General features: G+C 36.9%; 1 protein-coding gene across 10 annotated transcripts in view; it reads left to right on the top strand.

Moving 5' to 3' along the window:
• Positions 1-19,428, top strand: part of LOC127004140 (voltage-dependent L-type calcium channel subunit beta-2-like) — a 131,742-nt gene extending 112,314 nt beyond the window's left edge. For 5 of the 10 annotated variants that reach the window (XM_050871549.1, XM_050871553.1, XM_050871548.1 and 2 more), the window contains 6 exons: positions 360-624; positions 3,509-3,637; positions 4,078-4,246; positions 9,632-9,688; positions 11,680-11,736; positions 12,576-19,428. In XM_050871549.1, the coding sequence (XP_050727506.1) occupies positions 360-624; positions 3,509-3,637; positions 4,078-4,246; positions 9,632-9,688; positions 11,680-11,736; positions 12,576-12,832 (934 nt within the window). In that variant the 3' untranslated portion in view covers positions 12,833-19,428. The other 5 variants (XM_050871550.1, XM_050871547.1, XR_007757659.1 and 2 more) reach the window with 4 other exon arrangements.
• The last annotated feature ends 1,847 nt before the right edge of the window (positions 19,429-21,275 follow it).

Here is a 21,275-nt window from a genome sequence, read left to right as displayed (position 1 = left end):
TCAGTGTTTCACATTGAAACTAGTTAAGTGTGCTCGCATGATTTCAATAGATTAGATCATTAATATACAAATTGCTTGTCTTGACCAATGAGCAGCTTATGAATTCGCGTACTTCATAGAGTTTTAATTGGATTGGAGGTATATGAAATAAACTAAACATGTTGCATTAAATTTCCCTCACACCTGCCGCGGCCACCCTTTTAAAACACACCTGTACAGACTGACCGCAGCATCAGGTTAGGGCCGTCCCCATAGAGAAGTAATGTGTGGCAGGACACGTGAGCCTCACTCACTGCCTGGCCCCCGCTGGATGGCGGAGTCGGGTGTGCAGCAGGCAGTCAGTGCCGCCTTCTTCACAGGGTGATCATCACGAGGGTGAGCGCTGATATCTCTCTGGCCAAACGGAGTCTTCTCAACAACCCCAGTAAAAGAGCCCTCATGGAACGCTCAAACTCCAGGTCTTCTTGTATAGCCGAGGTTCAGGCCGAGATTGAGCGGATATTCGAGCTTGCCCGAACCCTGCAGCTGGTGGTGTTGGACTGCGACACTATTAATCACCCGTCGCAGCTGGCCAAGACCTCCTTAGCGCCCATTCTTGTATACCTCAAGATCTCGTCTCCTAAGGTGAGTGTAGATAAAGCAGAGGATCGGTTTCCCTAACCTCACAAACACCTTTTTGATGCCTTTTGTTCAGTATTTTGGCAGCTCTGGTACCAAGGCCTTGTTGCTTCTTCCATGAACTTAGGTTGTCAGCAACTTAACCGACGACCCTTGAGTTGATGAGTCCATAATGTTTTTACTTCGTATTGCAAAAATATATTATAATTCAGCTGTAGTACATGGTTGCCTAGCATTAGAAAATAGACAAAAGATTAAGTATAAGTATTCATCCCTTCTGAATGACAATGTAAATATTGCATAAACAACTTCAATTCATATTTTATAGAGGTAAAGGTAAAACTAGGTGCATACGTTATAGCTGCGCGTGGCTGCGGTGCTCATCTCCGAACCGTTGACCCTTTGATCCTGTGGTAGGTACAGGTAACTCTCGATTTACGCGAGTGTTGCGTTCTGGAAAAAGTCGCGTAATTCAAAAACAATGTAAATCAAACAAGAGGTTGGTTTCTGTCGAAAAATAAATACCGTAATTTTCGGTGTATAGCGCGCATTTTTTCACATAAAAAATGCCTGAAAGTTTAGCCCTGCGCGTTATACGCTGAATGTACAAATTTTTAATGATTTTTTTATTCTTTGGGATGTTTTTAAGGGTGTTTTTCGTCTTATCCAATAACAACGGCAAACTTACCTTTATTATTGTTTATAATCCTTCATAGTCCATAGCTGTCCTATAATATGTTACCATAGAATACAGGGCGATCTAATAACTACTATACAAAGACTAAATCGGTGGAAGATCGTCCATGCCTTGCTGTTATCCCGTTTTTCCGTCGGGCGCCATTTGTATGATCTTGATCTTGATGTCACAGGTGGCTTAAGATTGTATGACTAAGGAGAAGTACAAGCTACATAGAAAATCATATTGGAAAAAAATGTCCATGTGTTCATTATTAATTATTAATATTAGTGAGAATAATGGGGTGAATATGATATCAGAAACTGTACATCATGAGTCTTGTACGAGGAGTTATTTCACGCAATCCCAGCCCGGCCGCCATTTGCATTGTTTACAAACCACACAACCACACCCACACAACAAACAGCTGCATGCCGCGTGTCACCAGAACCGAGATATCCACTCGGGCACTCATTCTCAGCCTCTCTCGTGTGAGGAAGAAATGAGGGACACCATGAGGGGCTGGCTAGTATTGGTACCGGTACTGTACCGTATTGCTGGTACCGTTAGTACCGGTACTGGTACCGGTACCTGCCCACCCCTATTGTTGAGTAGCGTGGCAGCGTAGGTACTGTATTGTTGTTCAAGTGGCGCGCGGGAAGAACTGAGCTCAGCTGTGTGGCCGTGTGAGTCCAGTTGCGTGAGACATATGGTGGCCACTCCATAAAATGTCGCGTATAAGTGAAAAAAACGCCTAAATTAAACATTTATTTGGATTTTGGACCCCGCGTTATTTCAAAAACGCGTAAACCAAACTCGCGTAAATCGAGAGTTACTTGTAACAACTAATTACCCCGGGACACGGGCCAATGTGAAATACGGGATGGCCACAGTTTACTTTCCCCAGGTTTCCCCTGGTACACTTTCAACAAAAAGTTATGGAACACCTGGCCACGATGGATGTGAAAATGAATCGATCGCGACAAGTCGCCTCGGAATGGTTGGTACCCCGATTGTGATGACGCATGTGAATCCATTACTGTACCGTATATGATACGTTTCGATCCTGTGTTGATTTGATGACGTCATCCTACAGACGATAAAACGCACTGGTGGCGAGGAATTGTCACCGCAACATATAACCAATTATTAAAATACGGTTACATAACCGATATATTCACCTTACACCACAGCATATTAGCAATACATTATGGAGATCAAGCGACAAGACTTATCAATGCGAATGTAATACTGAGCCATTGGCATCTCACTCCTTCACACAGAGCATGTGTACACAGGGCTACCACCCGTTTTATACAGGGAAAGGTGTCTCAAAATTCTTCGTCCGTGTATCTCAGAATGCATGGTGCTTAAAGCGTTCGAGAACATTTTCTGGAGTGTACCTAATTATCGACCAGACCGTAAAGGAGGATGACCAGCTGGGTGAGCTGCACGGCGACTGACCGTGCCGGGATTCGAACCCGGGCCCGCATAGTCGTCGCCAGGCACGCTGACCACTGCTCCACGGATACATGAAATTGTGCCAAACCTCCGCTTAGAGCAAAGGAAAGCAGTCAATGAGGGTGTATGTGTAGCCAGCTGTACTAATTCCCCAATGCCTATCTGTTCCTAAATATCATACATGGCTGAGTTAAACTCAGCTCACTCAGCCATTTTCAAGAATGATCGGTTCGTCTCACGCACCATAACATGCTGTATAGATTAATATGCAAAGGTTAATGTTTGATCAACTATTTTTATCAGAGTATAGTATTAATGATTACTACTTGCACATTTTTTACGTTGTTATTCAAAGGTGATGTGCAGACCTCTGATGTAAAGCTAATGCATATAATACAACTTTGTTTTCTTTAAGCACTATTCAATCAAGAAAGACTCATTGTGATTACTCTTTGCCACTCGCATGCAGACCGATTCGTGTTGTAGCTGGGTATTGCTGCCTCTAATGAATTCCAACATTGATGTATAAGTAGTAGGTACTTATCAAACAACAGTTCGTGATTCAGCAAAGGATCATTTTGCGTACATTTGTTCGTTGTGCATTAGATGATTGGTTATCTTTGTTCTTTTAATGATTTATAGCTTTAAGAACATAAAAAAAAATGCTAGCAGTTAAGTTTCAGTGAGGGAAGGAAAGAGAGGGTCATTTTGTGCAGTCATTGTCAAGTGTGCACGTGTTGCTTCCGTTGGCAGGTGTTGCAGCGTCTAATAAAGTCCCGGGGCAAGTCTCAAAGTCGCAACCTCAACGTTCAGATGGTTGCCGCCGAGAAGCTGGCGCAGTGTCCACCCGAAATGTTCGACGTCATTCTTGACGAGAACCAGGTGAGCGGATCTGTATATATGTATTCTTTGGTGTAGCTATGCGTTAGGTATGCATACATTCTTGCATCTATCTTTTCCATCTTCAAAGGTGGCAAAATAAATTGAAATTATAATAAAAGTAATCGATAACTCGTGGGATCGTTTCTTTTAGTCAATAAAACGAGTATCATGCAGGTATTGCAATCAGTCTCACTATTACTGTTGGTGTCCCACCATTCTGCAGCTAAATATGGTGATATCTATTGCCTGAATGTGTCAGTTTATTTGTATAATGTGATTTATTTGTATTTAGATCCTAAGTCTTTTAATTACCATTTTTCAGAGTTTTATAATGTTATGTATATCAGAAAAAAACAACGTCCGACATTTTGAGACGGATGAAAGTATTGTAGACATCTACCGTAGCGGGTGTTGGTGGCATGACGAGGACTTCCTTTCAGTTGGAGGACGCGTGCGAACACATAGCCGAGTACCTGGACGCGTACTGGCAGGCCACGCACCCACCGCCGCCGCCGCCACAGATCCAGCGGCCGCTCCCCTCACCGCACACCAGCCCGCGGGCCAACCACGCTCAGGGGAACCTCATGCGGACCAACTCAACGCCGCCAGGTTAGTTTATTCATTCAGTTTTCATTTCTAGTAATTTTTACAGCAACGGAAACAGCTCAAGGGCATAAAAAAAAAAAACAGGAAACACAAAAAAGCCCGCCAATTCTAGTCTTTTTTACAGCAACGGAAACAGCTCAAGGTCATAAAAAGACAGGAAACAAGAAAGCCTGCCAATTCTAGTATTTTTTTACAGCAACGGAAACAGCTCAAGGGCATTAAAAAAACAGGAAACAAAAAAGCCTGCCAGTTCTAGTCTTTTTTACAGCAACGGAAACAGCTCAAGGTCATAAAAAAAACAGGAAGTACAAAAAAAGCCTGCCAAAAAAAGGGCTGCTCGAGCAGAAAGGGTGTGCAGAATGAGTGGTCAAAAGGGGGTCAATTTCGGTAAAAGAGGTGTCATGGATGCTCCCCACTGGGCCCCGCGGACTCGTGACCTTGGGCCAGTTCGACAGTCCAACACAGTCATTGTAAGCGCCCAAACCAAACTATATTCTCCACAATGATCCGTTTTTGCTACTCAATACCGGATACTAAAGAGATTTCCTGTGTGGTTTTCTAAAGTTTCCTTCTTTTTATATCAACGCCAAACACTATACAAGGAATTCTCGTAGTATTTTGTGTTTGGTTGGGGAGTTTACAAACTTGCTGTACTAGACTAAAACTGGCCCTTTCCTCCCCTTTTTGACGGCGGTTGATTCTGGGGTGGTAGGAGGGGGAGGACTGATGTGCTAATCCAAGGGTGTGTGATCGTGTATGTACCCGAATAAACCAGTTTGTTAGGTACGTTGTCAAAAGGAGCCGGAAGGAGTTTGGCCAAGCTGAACCTTCTTCCAAGAGGCCACAGACCACACTGAACTTACTAGCTTTTTTTTTTTTTTTTTTTTTACCTTTATAGCTCCTAAATAAATGACCATTGCTTTAGTTACCATATACAGAGGCACGAAAGAATACGCTATGCACAGCTCACTGATCAAACCGTGAACTATGTGCATGTACGTTTGGCAGCTTGTATGTTTGGTGGCGAGCCCGTGAACAGGAAAAAGATTCCAGCCAGAGGGATATACCACCATGTTGCTTTTCTCAGTCCAGCGATACCTTTTGTCAGACATGGGTATTTCTTAGGCTCCAGTTCCCAGTCATTGGACAATAACACTCCAATGCATTTATTTTAAAACCGGATTAATATGAGTATTTCCTTTTCGTTGTTCCTTGTATAATTCATTGGAAATTATTTTTGAGGCATTTCAAAACTCACTTGCTCACTGTTCTTTCATTTGTGGATAATTTCTCTCTTTTTTGCATGTAATACTCAGAAACGCCATGAATACTTATACTTTCTTTACACCCACCGAGTTATTATTTTGTTTCATGGGCATCAAAACCAGAAGTCACAATAACAGGCAAGTCAGTCATCCCGGTACTTTTTCCATCTGGTGTGGTGTTCACTGCATGTCAATGCCAGACCTGACGGTAAAACTGACCCGTCCTCTCGGGGCCTGGCACCAAACTTAACCCCCTATGGCATATACTTGATGTTTATGGTTATTTTATGAGTGGATATTGATGGTGTCCTACTTACTTGAATGGTATCCTACTTAGTGGTGCTTAGGATCCATTGAGTACTACTACTTACAATATTGTATTATGTAGCTTGATAAATTAAAGGCATCCTCAGAAAACTACCTTACACTTGATGATATTCATCATCAGGGGACTAAATTTGTTAGGGCATCATTTCATTTTCCAAAGAATTTTTAATCTGAAATTTCCATTTTTTTAACTAGATATCAAGGATTTTATTTATTTGTGTTTACTGATGTATCATATATGTGGCCAACAATACTGTGGTTAAAAGTAGCAATGAAAAACCAGAGCAGTTTCTTGATTTTTTTACATACAGATCAAAATTTTTACTTTATTTCCAGATATTAAGGGAAAGAAAAAAGTGAAATAGGTGAGAAACAAATGTATTTAGGTGTTGATATGGAGTAACATGTATATAAGTGCTTATGTAATAGTACTTTGTGTAAGTGCTTATGTACTTCATGTTGTGGCAAGATGTAAACAAAATCAATGCATTTCTAAGCAAAACCACTGTGAATGCTGATGAAAGTTTGAACATTACTGAACAGATGCTGGGTATGTGACAGTGTTCTCTGTCATTAGTCTCACTTTGTGGTTGCTCACATGAATCATTGTAACATTGCTTTCATTAATTTTACAAAGATGATTAGTGTTTTTGTCTCCAGAACAATAACTTGTCATCGCTGACAAGAAAAGCTAGATTGTGCCCGAGATACTTGATTCCTTGTTGAAAAGATGATAAAGAAAAATCCTACAGCTTCACATAAAACAGTTGGGTTACTCCATAACATAATATTTCCCTTGTACCCTGAAGGTTATGGGGTCATACCTAACACGTGACTTCTTAGAGAGAGGCAGCTTGTCAACCAAATCAGACACTTAGCTTTGCTTCCCTCGTTTCATAAATATAGTCCCTTTGATTTCATTGAGGGGTTTCAAAAACCTTGAAAAACTTGTCTTAACATGTAGTTATTTAAATATTTTTTTTCTTTTGTTTGACCATATATTCTATAAGTAATATAAGGTAAAGTAAAGGTCCATTATTAGTAAAATTGCTCTCCGTTCATAATAAGAGTTTAAAATGGTTTTGAGAGAATCCTTGTCAGCAGGGAGTCTGGCTGCATGATCATGCCAAATATATGGCATGTTCAAGTTTCAGGGCTTGCTATATGCTGCCAAACTAAACAATATATTTACAAAATGTGTAAAGTATTTCAAGGCTGGAAACATAGTTGTGAGGGTTAGCATGGTCCATGTGGAAAAGTTTGCATTTGTTTAGAAGGCAGCACATAAGTTTCAAAGTGAGTAACATCTAATTGCGTTCATTAGCCCTACCTTACATAATCACTGAAATGATACCTGCTATTCTCTGTAGGTGATGAAACAAACTTGACTATAATGGATGGAGTAGTATATGCTTGACTTTTCCACCTTTATGTATTCTATTAACTAAATTCATACATGCATCATCAAGTGCTAATAGATATCTATATACTAATGAAGGAGGTCCTGTGAGTTTTTGTTTTGTGTATAGATGTGATTGTTGCATACCCAGCACAAAGTTCAGTATTGTCTTTGAATAATGAGTTCACTATCATCTAATTTGGTGTATACATACATTCATACCCTGATACCTAACTAGTGCTATCATCATGAATAATTCAGTGTTTTGGTGCATACAATTTAAAGCCCAGCCAATTTTTCTTCTAATTTCAAATGAATTTCTTCTCAATACATTTATATGTTTTACTAGTTGTTATTTACTTATTACATTCATACCTGGTACACATCTTTGCTTTAGATGTTGGTATTAACACAAATTTCTTAATGTATAATTTGAAGGTAGTGCTTACAATTGAGACATTTCTAAGGAATATATGACAGAAACTGTATAATGTTATACCTTTCCCTACAGTTTAACTGTTTGTTTCAGGGGTAGGTATCCTATGTGTCACTACATACCTACATGCTTAGTATTTAAGTGTAGAAATGTCTCAGTTTGATAACTAGCAAAATTTATGTGCTAATTTTCTTCTCTTGCCCTGATCTGTTTCATAAAATGCTGTATTTCAATTACTGCCAATGTGTCAAATTTTTTGGTGTTTATAAATGCAGTGATCTAGAAATTTAATGAGTAAGTCATGTGACCATGACAAAACCAATGAAATAAATTGGCAGTACTGAAATATGCAGTGCACTGCATTTAATGGTGCCACAAAGGAAGCCATTTACATCTTTAACCCACCCAAACAATCATTATAACTATGAAATCAAACATGGAAAGCTGTCTCATTACAGCAATCACTGAAGTTTGCAAAATCTTGTGAGGTTGACATCATTACTAAAAAGGGAAGCTATATGAATGTCCTCTTGATTTTAATTGTCAGATCATATTTTTGAGAAACCAACCAAATTATTGTTCATATACTGTGGTGCAGCTGCACTATATTATCAGGAAAATCAGTATAAAGAGAATTATTCACATCTGTGGTACTAAGTGCCAATATTGTAACTATAATTTATATTCTTGCTTTGTCCATTGGATTAGTATGCTCAAATATAATTATTCTTGCTAGTGCCATACAGACTGTTGAGTTTTCTGAATTCTTGAAAAATTAGATTATTACGTGTTTGCAGTATGCTTGAATTTACACATATAAATTTACCAAGACTTAAAATGTGATGGCTTTACTGATGGTTACCTATTGTAAATACAGGACATATATACATACATCAATAGTCTAGAAATATTTCCTGATTATATACCCATACTTCTACTGTTGAATTATGTATGGAATTATAGAAATATATGCAAGATGTAAACAGTTAAAAATCATCAGGTGAGTTCTTATACTAAATCAATTTTTATGTTCCCTATATTCCAGTTACAGTTTTTCTAGGAGTATTAATTTATGTTATTGTTGTGTAGGAAGAAACCTTTCGAACGACAGTTTAAGAATTATCATTGCTCCAGCTGCAGACTAAGACTGCCCTCAGCATCATACTTCCTCTTGTCACTACTACTTACATGCTTTGCCAAATCAGACCTGCTGAGTTTGATACAGAATACTACCATTTTCCTAAAAGATTGAAGCCAATTTGAAATAATCAATAATTTCTTTTGAAACACATCTTTTCAAATAATTATTACAATATATAGTTTTACCTGTTAAACTTTCAGTGATCTAATTACAGTTTTCTATTTGTGGTTGAAAGAAAAGAGGTACAGTTAAAAATTTGATGATCCATAATCCACTAGTCTGAAAATCACAATACTCCAAATTTTGAAGGGAGAATTTTATGATCTGAAAAAAATCTATCTGAACAGTTTTTCTAAGGTATGAAAAATTAGAATCCCAGGATGTTATCAAGAAATAGACTATCCCCAGATATATTATAACTTACTTTTGGAAGGGTTCAGTATTTTGGACAGTATCTACTCATAGAGTTCATTCCTATTATCTTTGAATCTGATCACAAGTAAGGATGGAAAAACCTCACAGGATGCCAGTTCTCCAGTTTTAATATGAAAATTGAGAATAAAATGGAGAAGTTTGAGGGTAATGGTATATAGATTTCTGGTAAAAAAAATAATAATTGCAGTCTATTTGCAACTGCAGCACTCGGCAACAATAATCTTAATCAAAATTAAATTCACAATGCTCCGACATTTGAAACACTGATTTCATATAAAATCTTTCACTGTGAAATTCATTTGCAAAATTTATGGCACCATATAAAATAGTATTATGGGTCAAAACCGTACAGTGACCCATCTAACTGTGTCATCTCCTTATATAGGTCCTCCTGGGTCCGTGGCTCGTGAGCCCGGCTACCCTCGCTATACGGATGAGAGAGGTAATGCCCCAAGCAACTTCATACCCCAGTAGTTAGTGTGGCACGTCTGGCGTGGTCACTGAGGCTGTAATGGCTGAGTGGCCAGCCAGTGGTCACCTGCTGCAGCAGCACTACACCAGCTGGTATATTTGGTTGGGCACGGATGAGTTAACCCCTTGGTTGCCATGTGTGTCTCAACTAATTGCTTGCTTTGTCCACCAGGACTTAGCATAGCACCCTGGGTAATGCTGTTGCCATAACACTGCTTAGATGTTTAGGTGGTCAGTACAGCACTTTCACCATGCCTTAGTTTATGCTGTACTGTAGTTATTAAATGTATGTGTGACAACTGCATGCAAATGTGTCACCATGACCATAGCTACTTTACCACATTTTTTTTTATTAGAATTATTCATCAGCTTAAAGAACACACTGATCACTAAAATATTTATTTGTCAGGTATGTGGCAAAGTCAGAATATATATATATATATATATATATATATATATATATATATATATATATATATATATATATATATATATATATATATATATATATATATATATATATATATATATATATATATATATATATATATATATATATATATATATATATATATATATATATATATATATATATATATATATATATATATATATATATATATATATATATATATATATATATATATATATATATATATATATACTTCAGTAAAATTTTAAGGTATAGCTGGCTCAATACAGCACATAGGCAAGTGCAAAATAAAACAAATAAGAGTTAAAAAAATCAAATTGAAATATATGTTGAAATCAGCTTAATCATGATAGCCAAATCGTCACAAAGTGAAACCTTCCTAAAGTCTGCCAGTGTTTTTTAGTTACAGTTGTGAAACCTGTTTCTTATATTTTGCATCAGTGTTCAGTGCACTCCTTACTGAATAATGATTAAGTTTCAATATTTTCCCAGGTTTAACTTCTAAGTTTATAGCCCAATTATTTTATTTTGTTTTTGACCAATGACTTCTGATGACTTCAGAGAGAATGCTTTTTCCTCTAGCCTACTCCCTGAAACAAAAAATTTATTCATTGGTAAATCATTGAAGTTATTTCAGTATATTCAGTGCACATCTTCATCTTCTAAAGGAAATTGATTCCTTAGCATGTACTACATCAGTATCCTAGTTAAGCTATATATATGATGAAATATACAGATTATATAAGATTATGTATTGCAAAACAACATTCTTAAGTCAAGCAAAGTTAGCAGTACCCACCAGAAGCAAATCTATCTTTTGCCTTTACAGATATTAATAACTGTTCATACCTGAACCAGCCCAATACAGTAATTATTGAAATAGTAAATGAAAATGTTTCTCTAAATCCACCAAACCCCAAACTATAATGACTGAACTTTCTTGTCTTGTTTTATTAGCACAGAATTACTAATTGTCAAAATTACAGTTGTAATATTGATTTGATAGAGCACAGGTATTAGCATGTAATCAAAATGAGAAATCACTTATAGATGTCAAAATTCATCTGAGCATCACAAGCATCATCATTATAGTGAGATTTGACATGACTTTGGGCATGAATTGATCTAAAAATTAAAAAAAGAGAAAAAAGCAAGGGAGAAACATAATGTAACTATTTATATAAAAATCACTGCATGATATAAACAGTGCATGGTGTTTGATCTTATAAAATGGATAATGGAAATGATAACTGAAAATATCAAAATTAACTTATCTTTTAAAAAATCACTTTAAGAACTGCAAATGTAAAAAGCTTTCCATTTGTACTGGTTAATCAGTTAATGCAGTTTCACCATTTTATAATAAAATGGAGTTTTCTTGCAGTACAACTAAGCATGACTTGAATTGCTTACACTGATAGAAATAATGAGTAAAGTGCATGTCTCAAATACGTACTATTCATTGTAAATGTTATGTTTAAGGTATATACATACATGAGGTACGGAAATACAAAAGTCAATTTTTCCAGCTCACAGCGTAGGTGGTCAGGATTGGTATCCAGACGGGACTCAGGATACATATAGTGGTGATTCAAAATATTCTATTCGTAGACATAGTGAAGCAACATTTGAAGCATATTAATAATTTTACGTTCCTTTAGCTCTAGTATGTTTACATTGTTTTTTCATTATTATTCTCATTATTAGTGATATTATTATTATTATTATTATTATTATTATTATTATTATTATTATGATTGTTATTATTATTATTGCTATTACTATTATATTTTATTATTATCATTATTATTGTTATTATTTTTATTATTGTTATTATTATAATTATTATTATTATTATTATTATTATTATTATTATTATTATTATTATTATATTGGTACTATTATTTCTCTGAGTAGTGGTAGCAGTGGCAATACTTTAAATGTTTTTTGTTGTTGGTTTATGTTTTTGCTTTACTTTCTAGAGTAGCATGTACACCTACACCCAGTGCTACAAAGGGATGTAGTGTTAGGATGCTGATGAAATTAATTATAAGCAATAAATTCAGTAGCATGAAACTGAAGGTTAATTAAAGATCATTGCTAATAAATAACATTCCCCAATACAATTTTTCTGTAAATCTGTAATTGCATTTATAGTTTACCAGGCTTTAATGAGGAAGCTGAAAGAGGTCCATTACTTGAGTAAAGGAGGTTATATGTTTCAGAACATTGTTGACTTAAGACGAAGGCTCTGTTCGATCTGTCATATTTTGATAATTCATATAAAGTAAAGATTTTCAATGTCTTAAGTTTGTCATGCATTTTACATAAACTTTGTCCTCTTCTGAGAAAACTAGATAGAAAAATTTGGGGAACAAATACTCTAACCAGAGAGGCTGGGCACTGAAACGCTTCCAAATTACAGTGTACCACCGAGGGGGCCCAACAGGACACGGTGGCCCCCGGACACTTCCCTCCCGTGACCCTCGGGACTTGAGAGATCCTCGAGACAGGGATTTACGGGATGATGATTATGGTGAAAGGCTTCCTCCCCAAGACCCTGGGCACATGTACGACCGCCCGCCAGACCGACCCTCAGGACGCCGACAGTTACCACCCACCAGGGATGAAGATTACCACTCTCCACACCGCCCTCCCACACGCCAAACCCTTAATGTGTAGCAGTTAGCCTTTGTTTGTAGCAGTTAGTGCTTGTTTGTAGCATTCAGTGCTCATTTGTAGCCTTCAGGTCTGTTTTTCAAGGGATAACAATAATGTAAGATACCTCGGTGTATTTAACACATAAGAGGTTGAACATTTTAAGGCATAAGAAGGCTATAATATATAAATATGCAATGGCTACCAACATTCACTGCTGACACAACCTGAAACCTGTAGTTCTAAACTTCAGAACACTTTTGATACTCCAAGTGAATAATGTTGTTTGTGAGACTAATATTGGCTCCAGTAGGTTATGAAATGTCTTTAACCTCAATGGTTGTTACAGAACATTTGCATATGATGGGGTTCCTCTTACACCATGCGTTGTGATAGTCCAATTATTAAGTAAGAGATCAATGTTACCTGTCCTACAGAAGCATAATACACCCCCTCTGGCCTGTCCCTATCCTCTTGGCTGCCTTACACAAATACTGTAACCCCAATTGGAACTGATCAGAAAATTAAACCATGAAGGGCCATTTGAGGAGCTTTGCCATGTGAGATATCATTGTCAACTGATGGGCAGCTGGAGTAATGTGTTGGTATCAGTCATAGCAAATATTTTTCCAGCCACTGAGCACCATTCTAGAAACAATGAAGGCAATGGAACACTGTCTGGAAAGTGGCTTGTCAAAAAATGAACTGCATTTTATTCTAATGACCCTGACTATGGATGATAATTCTCATTTGTCTTTGCTCATCATGTACCATTCATTCATATACTATGAGTTTCATGTTCTGCCCACATGCCTTAGGCAGATGTGTTTTGAAATAATGTGAGAATGTGACATTATAAATACCAGTGTAAATATAGTTGGTTGTACACTAAGGATTGGCACATTATCCTTTGCCCAAGTTGTTCTTAAAACTGCCTTTAACCACTGTAGTGTTGAATATTACACTAGTTTATTACACTAGTTTTTAATATTTTCACTTTGTAGCTTGGAACTGTTCATTATATTAGGTTTAACATTTTATATTCCATAACTGTTCACTTTGCATAAAAAACAAAATGCAGAGTTATTTTACATCTGACGCTACAGTTGGATGAAGTTCAAATTTTTATAAGACAGTTTTTCTGGCTAAACCTACTAGTAACATGTACCAATACTACAAGCGTACAAGAACTGTACTCTCTATAATAGCCGATGTATCATTTTAAATGATTTTTATTCGAGTTTCGGTCTCATGGTCTGATAATCACGCTATGATGCATCATGAAAGCTGCTACACTGTATTGAAAGAAAAATGTGATAGTAGAGTATTAACCAAGCTTTCAAAGTTGACCAAAGTAAATATTATGGTATTATTGTACCTTTTTATGTAATTAATACTAATACTAAGACCAAAAGCATTCATCATTGCAGTTGTTGTTGTTGTATCCCCTTCTGACCTTAATAGTGAAATTGCATCAATTTCTATACTATAAATATTGATTCATATTATATACTGACTGTCCTGCAAGTGTCCATTGCAGAAAAATTAATCTTTTGAATTTTATTGCTCAGCTGAAATTGTGTATCACAAATGTTTTTTTCTTTATATATACACACACACACACACACACAATATATACTGTATATATATATATATATATATATATATATATATATATATATATATATATATATATATATATATATATATATATATATATATACTGTGTTACCTCATTCATGTATGCATCAAGAACAACATTTGATGTGTTGAGATTTTTCAGTTCACATTTCATTTTATTTACATTGATTTCATCAGGAAATGTCATGGACACTAGACATGCCCTTTGTTTAAAAGAACAGAAATGTGGAGTAGCACTCTTTTTTTAGTACACTACAAATGTGCATTGTCCATGGTTTACAATCCAGCTCTTGATAACAAAAGCTGTGCTCACTATTATTTGCAAACAAACATATTAAAAATAGTTGTACAAATGAACACACACACACACACACACACACACACACACACACACACACACACACACACACACACACTCCGGTAGCTCAGTCGGTAGAGCGCTGCGCTGCAGGGCTTCACGGCCAAACAGGCAGTGGTTTGAGGCCCGCTCAGACCGGATTCTTTCCGTTGACTAGGAGTGGTTACTGTCCCCCTTTGAGCAAGGGTGATGGGATGTGTGGTGGTGAGGTTCTGGCAGTACCCAGAGATCAACAATAATGAGCAATTACTCACGTTGGGAGGGTACCTGCTGGCAAAAGCGAGTCCAACTCATGATCAGGCTGTGGTGAATTACACACGCACTGCTGCATAGCTCAGTGGTTAAAGCTATGCGTTGCCAGGCTTTGTGGCCTGGCAGGTAGGGATGGAGTATTCATATTCGGTATTCATATTCAAATACATTTGAATACCGTACTTGGGTGTATTCGTATTCGTATTAGAGTAATTATTGATAGAAATCAAAGTATTCTCATTCATATTCGAATACAAGGGAAAAGTATTTGTATTCTGCGAATAATCTGATGAATACTTCTAATTTTACAATCAGAAATAACAGCCGTTGTTCCTTACAACTCTTGCCTCCTGGGCGGACGTGTAATTGTTATGTAAAATACAGGTTCATGAGCTCATTTTGCGGTTGAATAATTTTAAAACAATGCAATACCCAATTACATCAAGAAGGTATTTTTCAAATGAAAAGTATAAGTGAATGTATTCATGAATATTTTTGAGAAGTATTTGTATTTGTATCAGAATTAAAACCATTTCAGTGTATTCAAATTTGTATTTGTATTTGTTAGAATTTGAAACATTCATATTTGTATTTGAATACACAACTCTGGTATTCACTCCATCCCTGCTGGCAGGCAGAGGTTCTAGCCCTGCTCAAGCTGGGATTTTTCTGCTGACAAGGAGTGGTTACTGTCCCCCCTCAAGCTAGGGGGATGGGGCATGTGGTGTGTGAAATAAGGTTCTGGCAGTACCCAGAGATCACTATAATGTGCTTGCTCTTGTCGGGAGGGTATTAGCTGGTGATTGATGGTCAGGCTGTAGTGAATTACACACACACACATATGTACACACACATACATGCACACACACACACACTTACACATGTTCCACTACATGGATGAAGATATGATTTAGTTGATCATGTCAGCAATTCAACCAAGAGTGATGTATGCAGTGGCGATGATCTAGTATCTACACGGAAAGAAAAATATTAGGAAGATACTAACGATTTAAAAAGATGTGACAAAGATTGGGCTATGCTTGACAGACATGACGTAATAGGAGAGATTGGAAAGACTGAGTCTGCCTACCTATAAAAAGAAAAGCGAAGAGGAGATCTGATCGTAGGGTACAGGGCAATGAAGGAAATATAAATAATCGACATGGATGACCTGTTTATATGGGAATGGGATATGAGAAGTACAAGAGGTCACCAAAATTAATTGAGCAAGACATGATGTCTGAGAGATATCCCAAACATTGCTTTCCTCATAGATGCATTGACACTTGCAATGACCTAAAAAGGGAGATAATTCAGCCAAAAATATTCATGAATTTAAAGGAAACTTAATAAACTGAGATTTTGAGACATTTGTATATTTCAATGAGGTAAATACACACACAGGACCCCCTCACCACAGTGTCACAGATCCTTTCCCTCCCTACACACAAATAAGAACTGTGATTTGGGATGGGGAGAACACAGGAAGAAACTGTAAAAGACAAAAAATACATCATTCTGTATAGATGCAGTTATATATGAAATGGCCTGGATAGGGAGATTATCTAATTCAAAGTCATAGAAAATTTTGAAGGAGAGTTCGACTGATTAAGATGTGGAGACAGGACCTCAAGAGTGTGGCTCATTTCCTGTATATCATTACTAGGTAAACACACACACACACACACACACACACACACACACACACACACCACTCCCATGGCACAACTGGTTAGAGCACTGCGCTGCCAAGCTTCACAGTCTGACAGGGCGGCGGTTCGAGCCCACTGAGGCCGGATTCTTTCCGTTGACTAGGAGTGGTTACTGTCCCCCCTTGAGCAAGGGGGATGGGGTGTATGGTGTGTGAGGTCCTGGCAACCCACAGATCGATGATAAAGAGCACTTGCTCATGTCGTGAGGGTACCTGCTGGCGATTACAAGTCCAACACGTGATCAGGCCGTGGTGACGATTTACACACACACACACACACACACACGCACACACACACGTTTTAATAGTTGTCATTATATTGATCTACAAGCTGTGCAGTGTAAACTATATTTTAGATATGTTTGTATGTGATACCACTGCTTCATGTTTTGACCTTTTTTATGTTTATTTGGATCAGTGATGTAGTCATGAAACCAAGGTCTGCCTTTGAAGATCAATGCAGAAGTGTGCATTGCAGGCCAGTGGGCTCCAATAATATGAAGCAAATCTAATTTCAGTATGTTTGTGTAGTGCTGCAATAGTTCCTTTTATTTATGGCCAATACACAATAATATATAACATCTGAATCCTCCACTTTTTTTTTTAGGTATAATGCCTTCTGCACATTATGATAAATAATGGAGCCAGAGATCTTTTGCATAAATGCTGATGGCCATAATTACTTTCCCTTCATATTACATAAGCTTGGTTGACACAGAAATCTGCAGAGGAGCGATCTTTCAGCACACTAATGGAAAAACTGGTTTCAACCTCCTATTCACTGATTTCTTTGAGGCTTGATCTTTTAAGTTTACAATTCTTCTAGAATGTATTTACATAAATACTTCATGGAGATGAATCTCAATAATATATATGACTTTTCTGTATACCTGGTTTTTCATATTGCCACCAGTTAAAAATAAATGGATTGTTTTTGATACAGTAAATTTTATATTTAAAAAAATCTGTAATGTTTGTATGTACAGTGATCCCCTGCACACATTACACATTGTGATTTTTTTGTCCAAATAGTGGATTCCTATGGGCCTCTGGCATACCATCTTAATCAGTTTTATATTGGATTGAAAAAATATTGGTTATCCTCCAAACATTAGTCATTCATTTGTTAAGTAATTTGTTTATTTTTCCAAAGTTACAACTGAATATACAGTTTTACATTAATACTTGTATGGATAAGTTGTTCTAAAAATCCACTACAGTTGAAATTCTTATTGTTTAGCACAACTGAGATGTAACCAGCAACACAAGCTACTGACTGATTTAATCACTTAGAAATTTGGTAAGCACTCACCAGCTTGTCAGTATGTGGTGTGTTTTGTCACAAGGTTGTGTGAGTATTGTTATGTATAAGTTCCAATGAATAATCTTACATATGGTTTAGTGGACAGAAATCTTTGAAGTCTTAGTTAATGCTGTATGTATTCATAAACTTCTTTAAACTCGGAATAAACAAAGAAAGTCAATTTACAAATGTGCAGAATGTTTTGCAAGCCATGAATTAGCTGGGGACCATTGCATTTGTTTTAATTCTTATCATAAAGCCTCGGTGTACTTATTAAAAGAATGTTCCTCATATCATTTATGGAAGGCAGGAAATCACCTTTATTCCATGATATTTACATCATACATTTCAAGCCCAGATAAAGAATGTTTGACCTTCATAATCAACATTAGAACAAAAAGTATCAAGGTATTTAGTGTTTTGTGATATATATTTAGGCCATGTGTTATGGTTTGTTGGAGTCAAAAGTCATCTGTCAGCAGCTGTTGTTAAGGAAAGTGATTCCACATGCAGAGTTGGAATTACTTTTTCAGTTTGAATTACAACATAAACATTCTTGTTTACATACACTTCATCTGGCAAAATATGTACAGGCCACATTTCACAAACATTATATCACTTCATCTTATTGAACTCTTGCCACTATTACGTTTCCCAACCAATATCTTTGCATCGTGAATTTTGGCAAAGAATTTGTTTTATATGTGCATGTGCCTTTACTTAATAGAAAAGATCTTCCCTCCACCATATATAGATTATTTAGATTGTGCAGTATGATCATTCTAATGCTGTAACTATCATATATCTATTTAATTTTCCAATTATTGTACAGACTCTATTAATTATTTAGTGTTATAAAAATTATCCAATGTACATGATGCAAGGGTATTTTGTATAATTCTCATATTTTTTTATCTATGCATTTTCTGTAATCTTCTTTTGTCACCTATCCAGTCTCATTTTGCTGAACTACAGTAGCTTCAATTTTGTTTTTATTCCATTAAGAGTTATGTTGTGATCATCCTCAATACCTTTTGTGTTCATTCAGAACATGTACAGCCTTGTGCATGTGATGGATTGACCTGTGATTCACCAAAAAATAAATGCAACAAATTATTGACTAAGGCTACTGTATAAAAGATCCAGTGTACCTCTTGTTTCCCCTTTTTTTCCCCCTATTTTTTTCTATTTCTTCATGATTATGAATGTTTTCTTTCTACCAATTATCTATCACTTATCGATGCTCCCACACTTCCCTTCTTCCAAATACTGTTATCCCAAATGCATGTCAATCTCACTGACTTCATTTTGTTGCAACAATTTGTAAATAATAAAAATTTTTATCATGACCAAAACATTTCATACCCTGCAGGTGGCTGACCCAGTGAGAAGCACTAAACCACTGAACAAGCAATTGATGGTGTTATTTGGCTCACCTGACCTGTGGGATATGGTAAGTTAGTCTTAGTTGTTCCAGCAAGATGATTCAACTTGTATAGTAATGAAGTGCAACTGAGGGGAATTAGGTAAATAGGCAGTATTTTGCTGGGGTATTATAAATTTTCTGGCATAAAGCCTTAACTAGGAAAATTATTTTGCCTCAGTTGATAGTATTAGCTAGGTAATAATCATTTATCTGTTCATCTCCAAACACGGGTAAGTGACAATGGACAGTGTTCCTCCTATAGCAAATATTTGGTCTCAAACCTAGATGTGCAATAGGTACAAAACTATTGGGGATAAAGTAAATGAAAGTTAATATGTTGAGGAAAGAATAGATTGCTTCAGGTCTGAGAATTACCGTTCTCTCTCTCGCTCTCATCACTTAAACTGTTCTCTTGAGGAGCATCGGCTCCAAGGAAAACTGATCGAATGTTTCAACATACTCAATGGTTTTATGAAGTTGGACAATTCCACATTGTTTTTGAACGATGACATGTTCCGAATGAGAAATAATGGCATAAAACTTAAGTGTAAACAAAAAGTTAAAATGCAGTCTTTGGTGGCATTTAACATTAAATTTAATAGGATTTCACTTAGGTTTAAGGACAGACCACCTAGTCTGGACCATAAGGTCTGTGTGGTCTATATGATTTTTTATGCATATATATTAATTTTTTGTGGCGTCAGGAAGGTTTTTCGTCGCGGCGCGTGAAATGAGTCAGATTCGGCGAATTTTCGTCGCGACTTCTGGTCAAGCTCGAGCAAAAACTACTGAAGCTAGGAAGGCGTGCTTGGTGGCAAATGAAAGCTCTATTAATACAGATTAATAATCAGAAAAAATTGGAATGCACCAAATAAATAAATAAAAAGTTATAAGCAAAAACTAGGACGTGTCCAAATCGCGGCAAATGGGCCGAAAAACAGGCTATTTTGTGACGGTTCGACGACAAACTTGGAATCGAGATATCAAAACATCCTTCGAGCTGGTCAAACTACATTGCCAAGAGGGGCTACATGCCAAATTACAGCCTTCTAAAGGCAATAGCAATGCCACACTAGACAAAAACGGCAAAGTGTCTGGAGTTCGTCAAAATCGCTCTCAAAAGGGTTTACGTTTCGAGCTCTAGCGACGAAAGTACTGGGAGTAGGGAAATGTTATGCATCATATTGGAAAGCACATTGGTAGGTCTAAATTATTTGTTAAATATTTTTTTTTTAATTCTCAAAAAATGAGTGGGTTTCAGGGTTGGGAACTCAAAAATAGTTTTTTTGTCGTTTTTTGCGAAATTATTCGATTTTGTACCCTTTCGAGTCGGTTTTTGAGCCCGGTCGCTTATCACAATATATAGCCCTTTCATTTTGCCGTCGATTGATACCAATAACATTTCTGTTGCCCCAGAAATAAGGGAGTTATGGCGATTCGCACCAAAGCGGTTGATTTTCCAAAATTCGCGGCTTAAGGGCACCGCCAAATCAAGAGTCCGCCGTCCGTTACTTGAGATGTCACTGACCTTAAGGATCACCGGGAGTCCCTCACACGCGGCAGTACAGTTGTGAAAATGTTCCGTAAGGACGGTCGGGTGAACACCCTCGCACCAAAAAGAACCTTGAAAACTTGTCTCACTGTCGCTGTGGCAAAGGCAACATGCGCGTCCCGTTCATTGACGCCGGGAAAACCAAGGCCAAGGGAAAAAACACTTTGAACTCTAGGAAAATTTTTAATATGTATATGTGACGAGCCAATCTCACCAATTCCAAG

Source organism: Eriocheir sinensis, chromosome 27 (genome assembly GCF_024679095.1).
Source record: "Eriocheir sinensis breed Jianghai 21 chromosome 27, ASM2467909v1, whole genome shotgun sequence".
Classification (NCBI taxonomy): domain Eukaryota; kingdom Metazoa; phylum Arthropoda; class Malacostraca; order Decapoda; family Varunidae; genus Eriocheir; species Eriocheir sinensis.
Note: the sequence above shows the minus strand (reverse complement) of the source record. Positions and strands in the feature narration are given on the sequence as shown.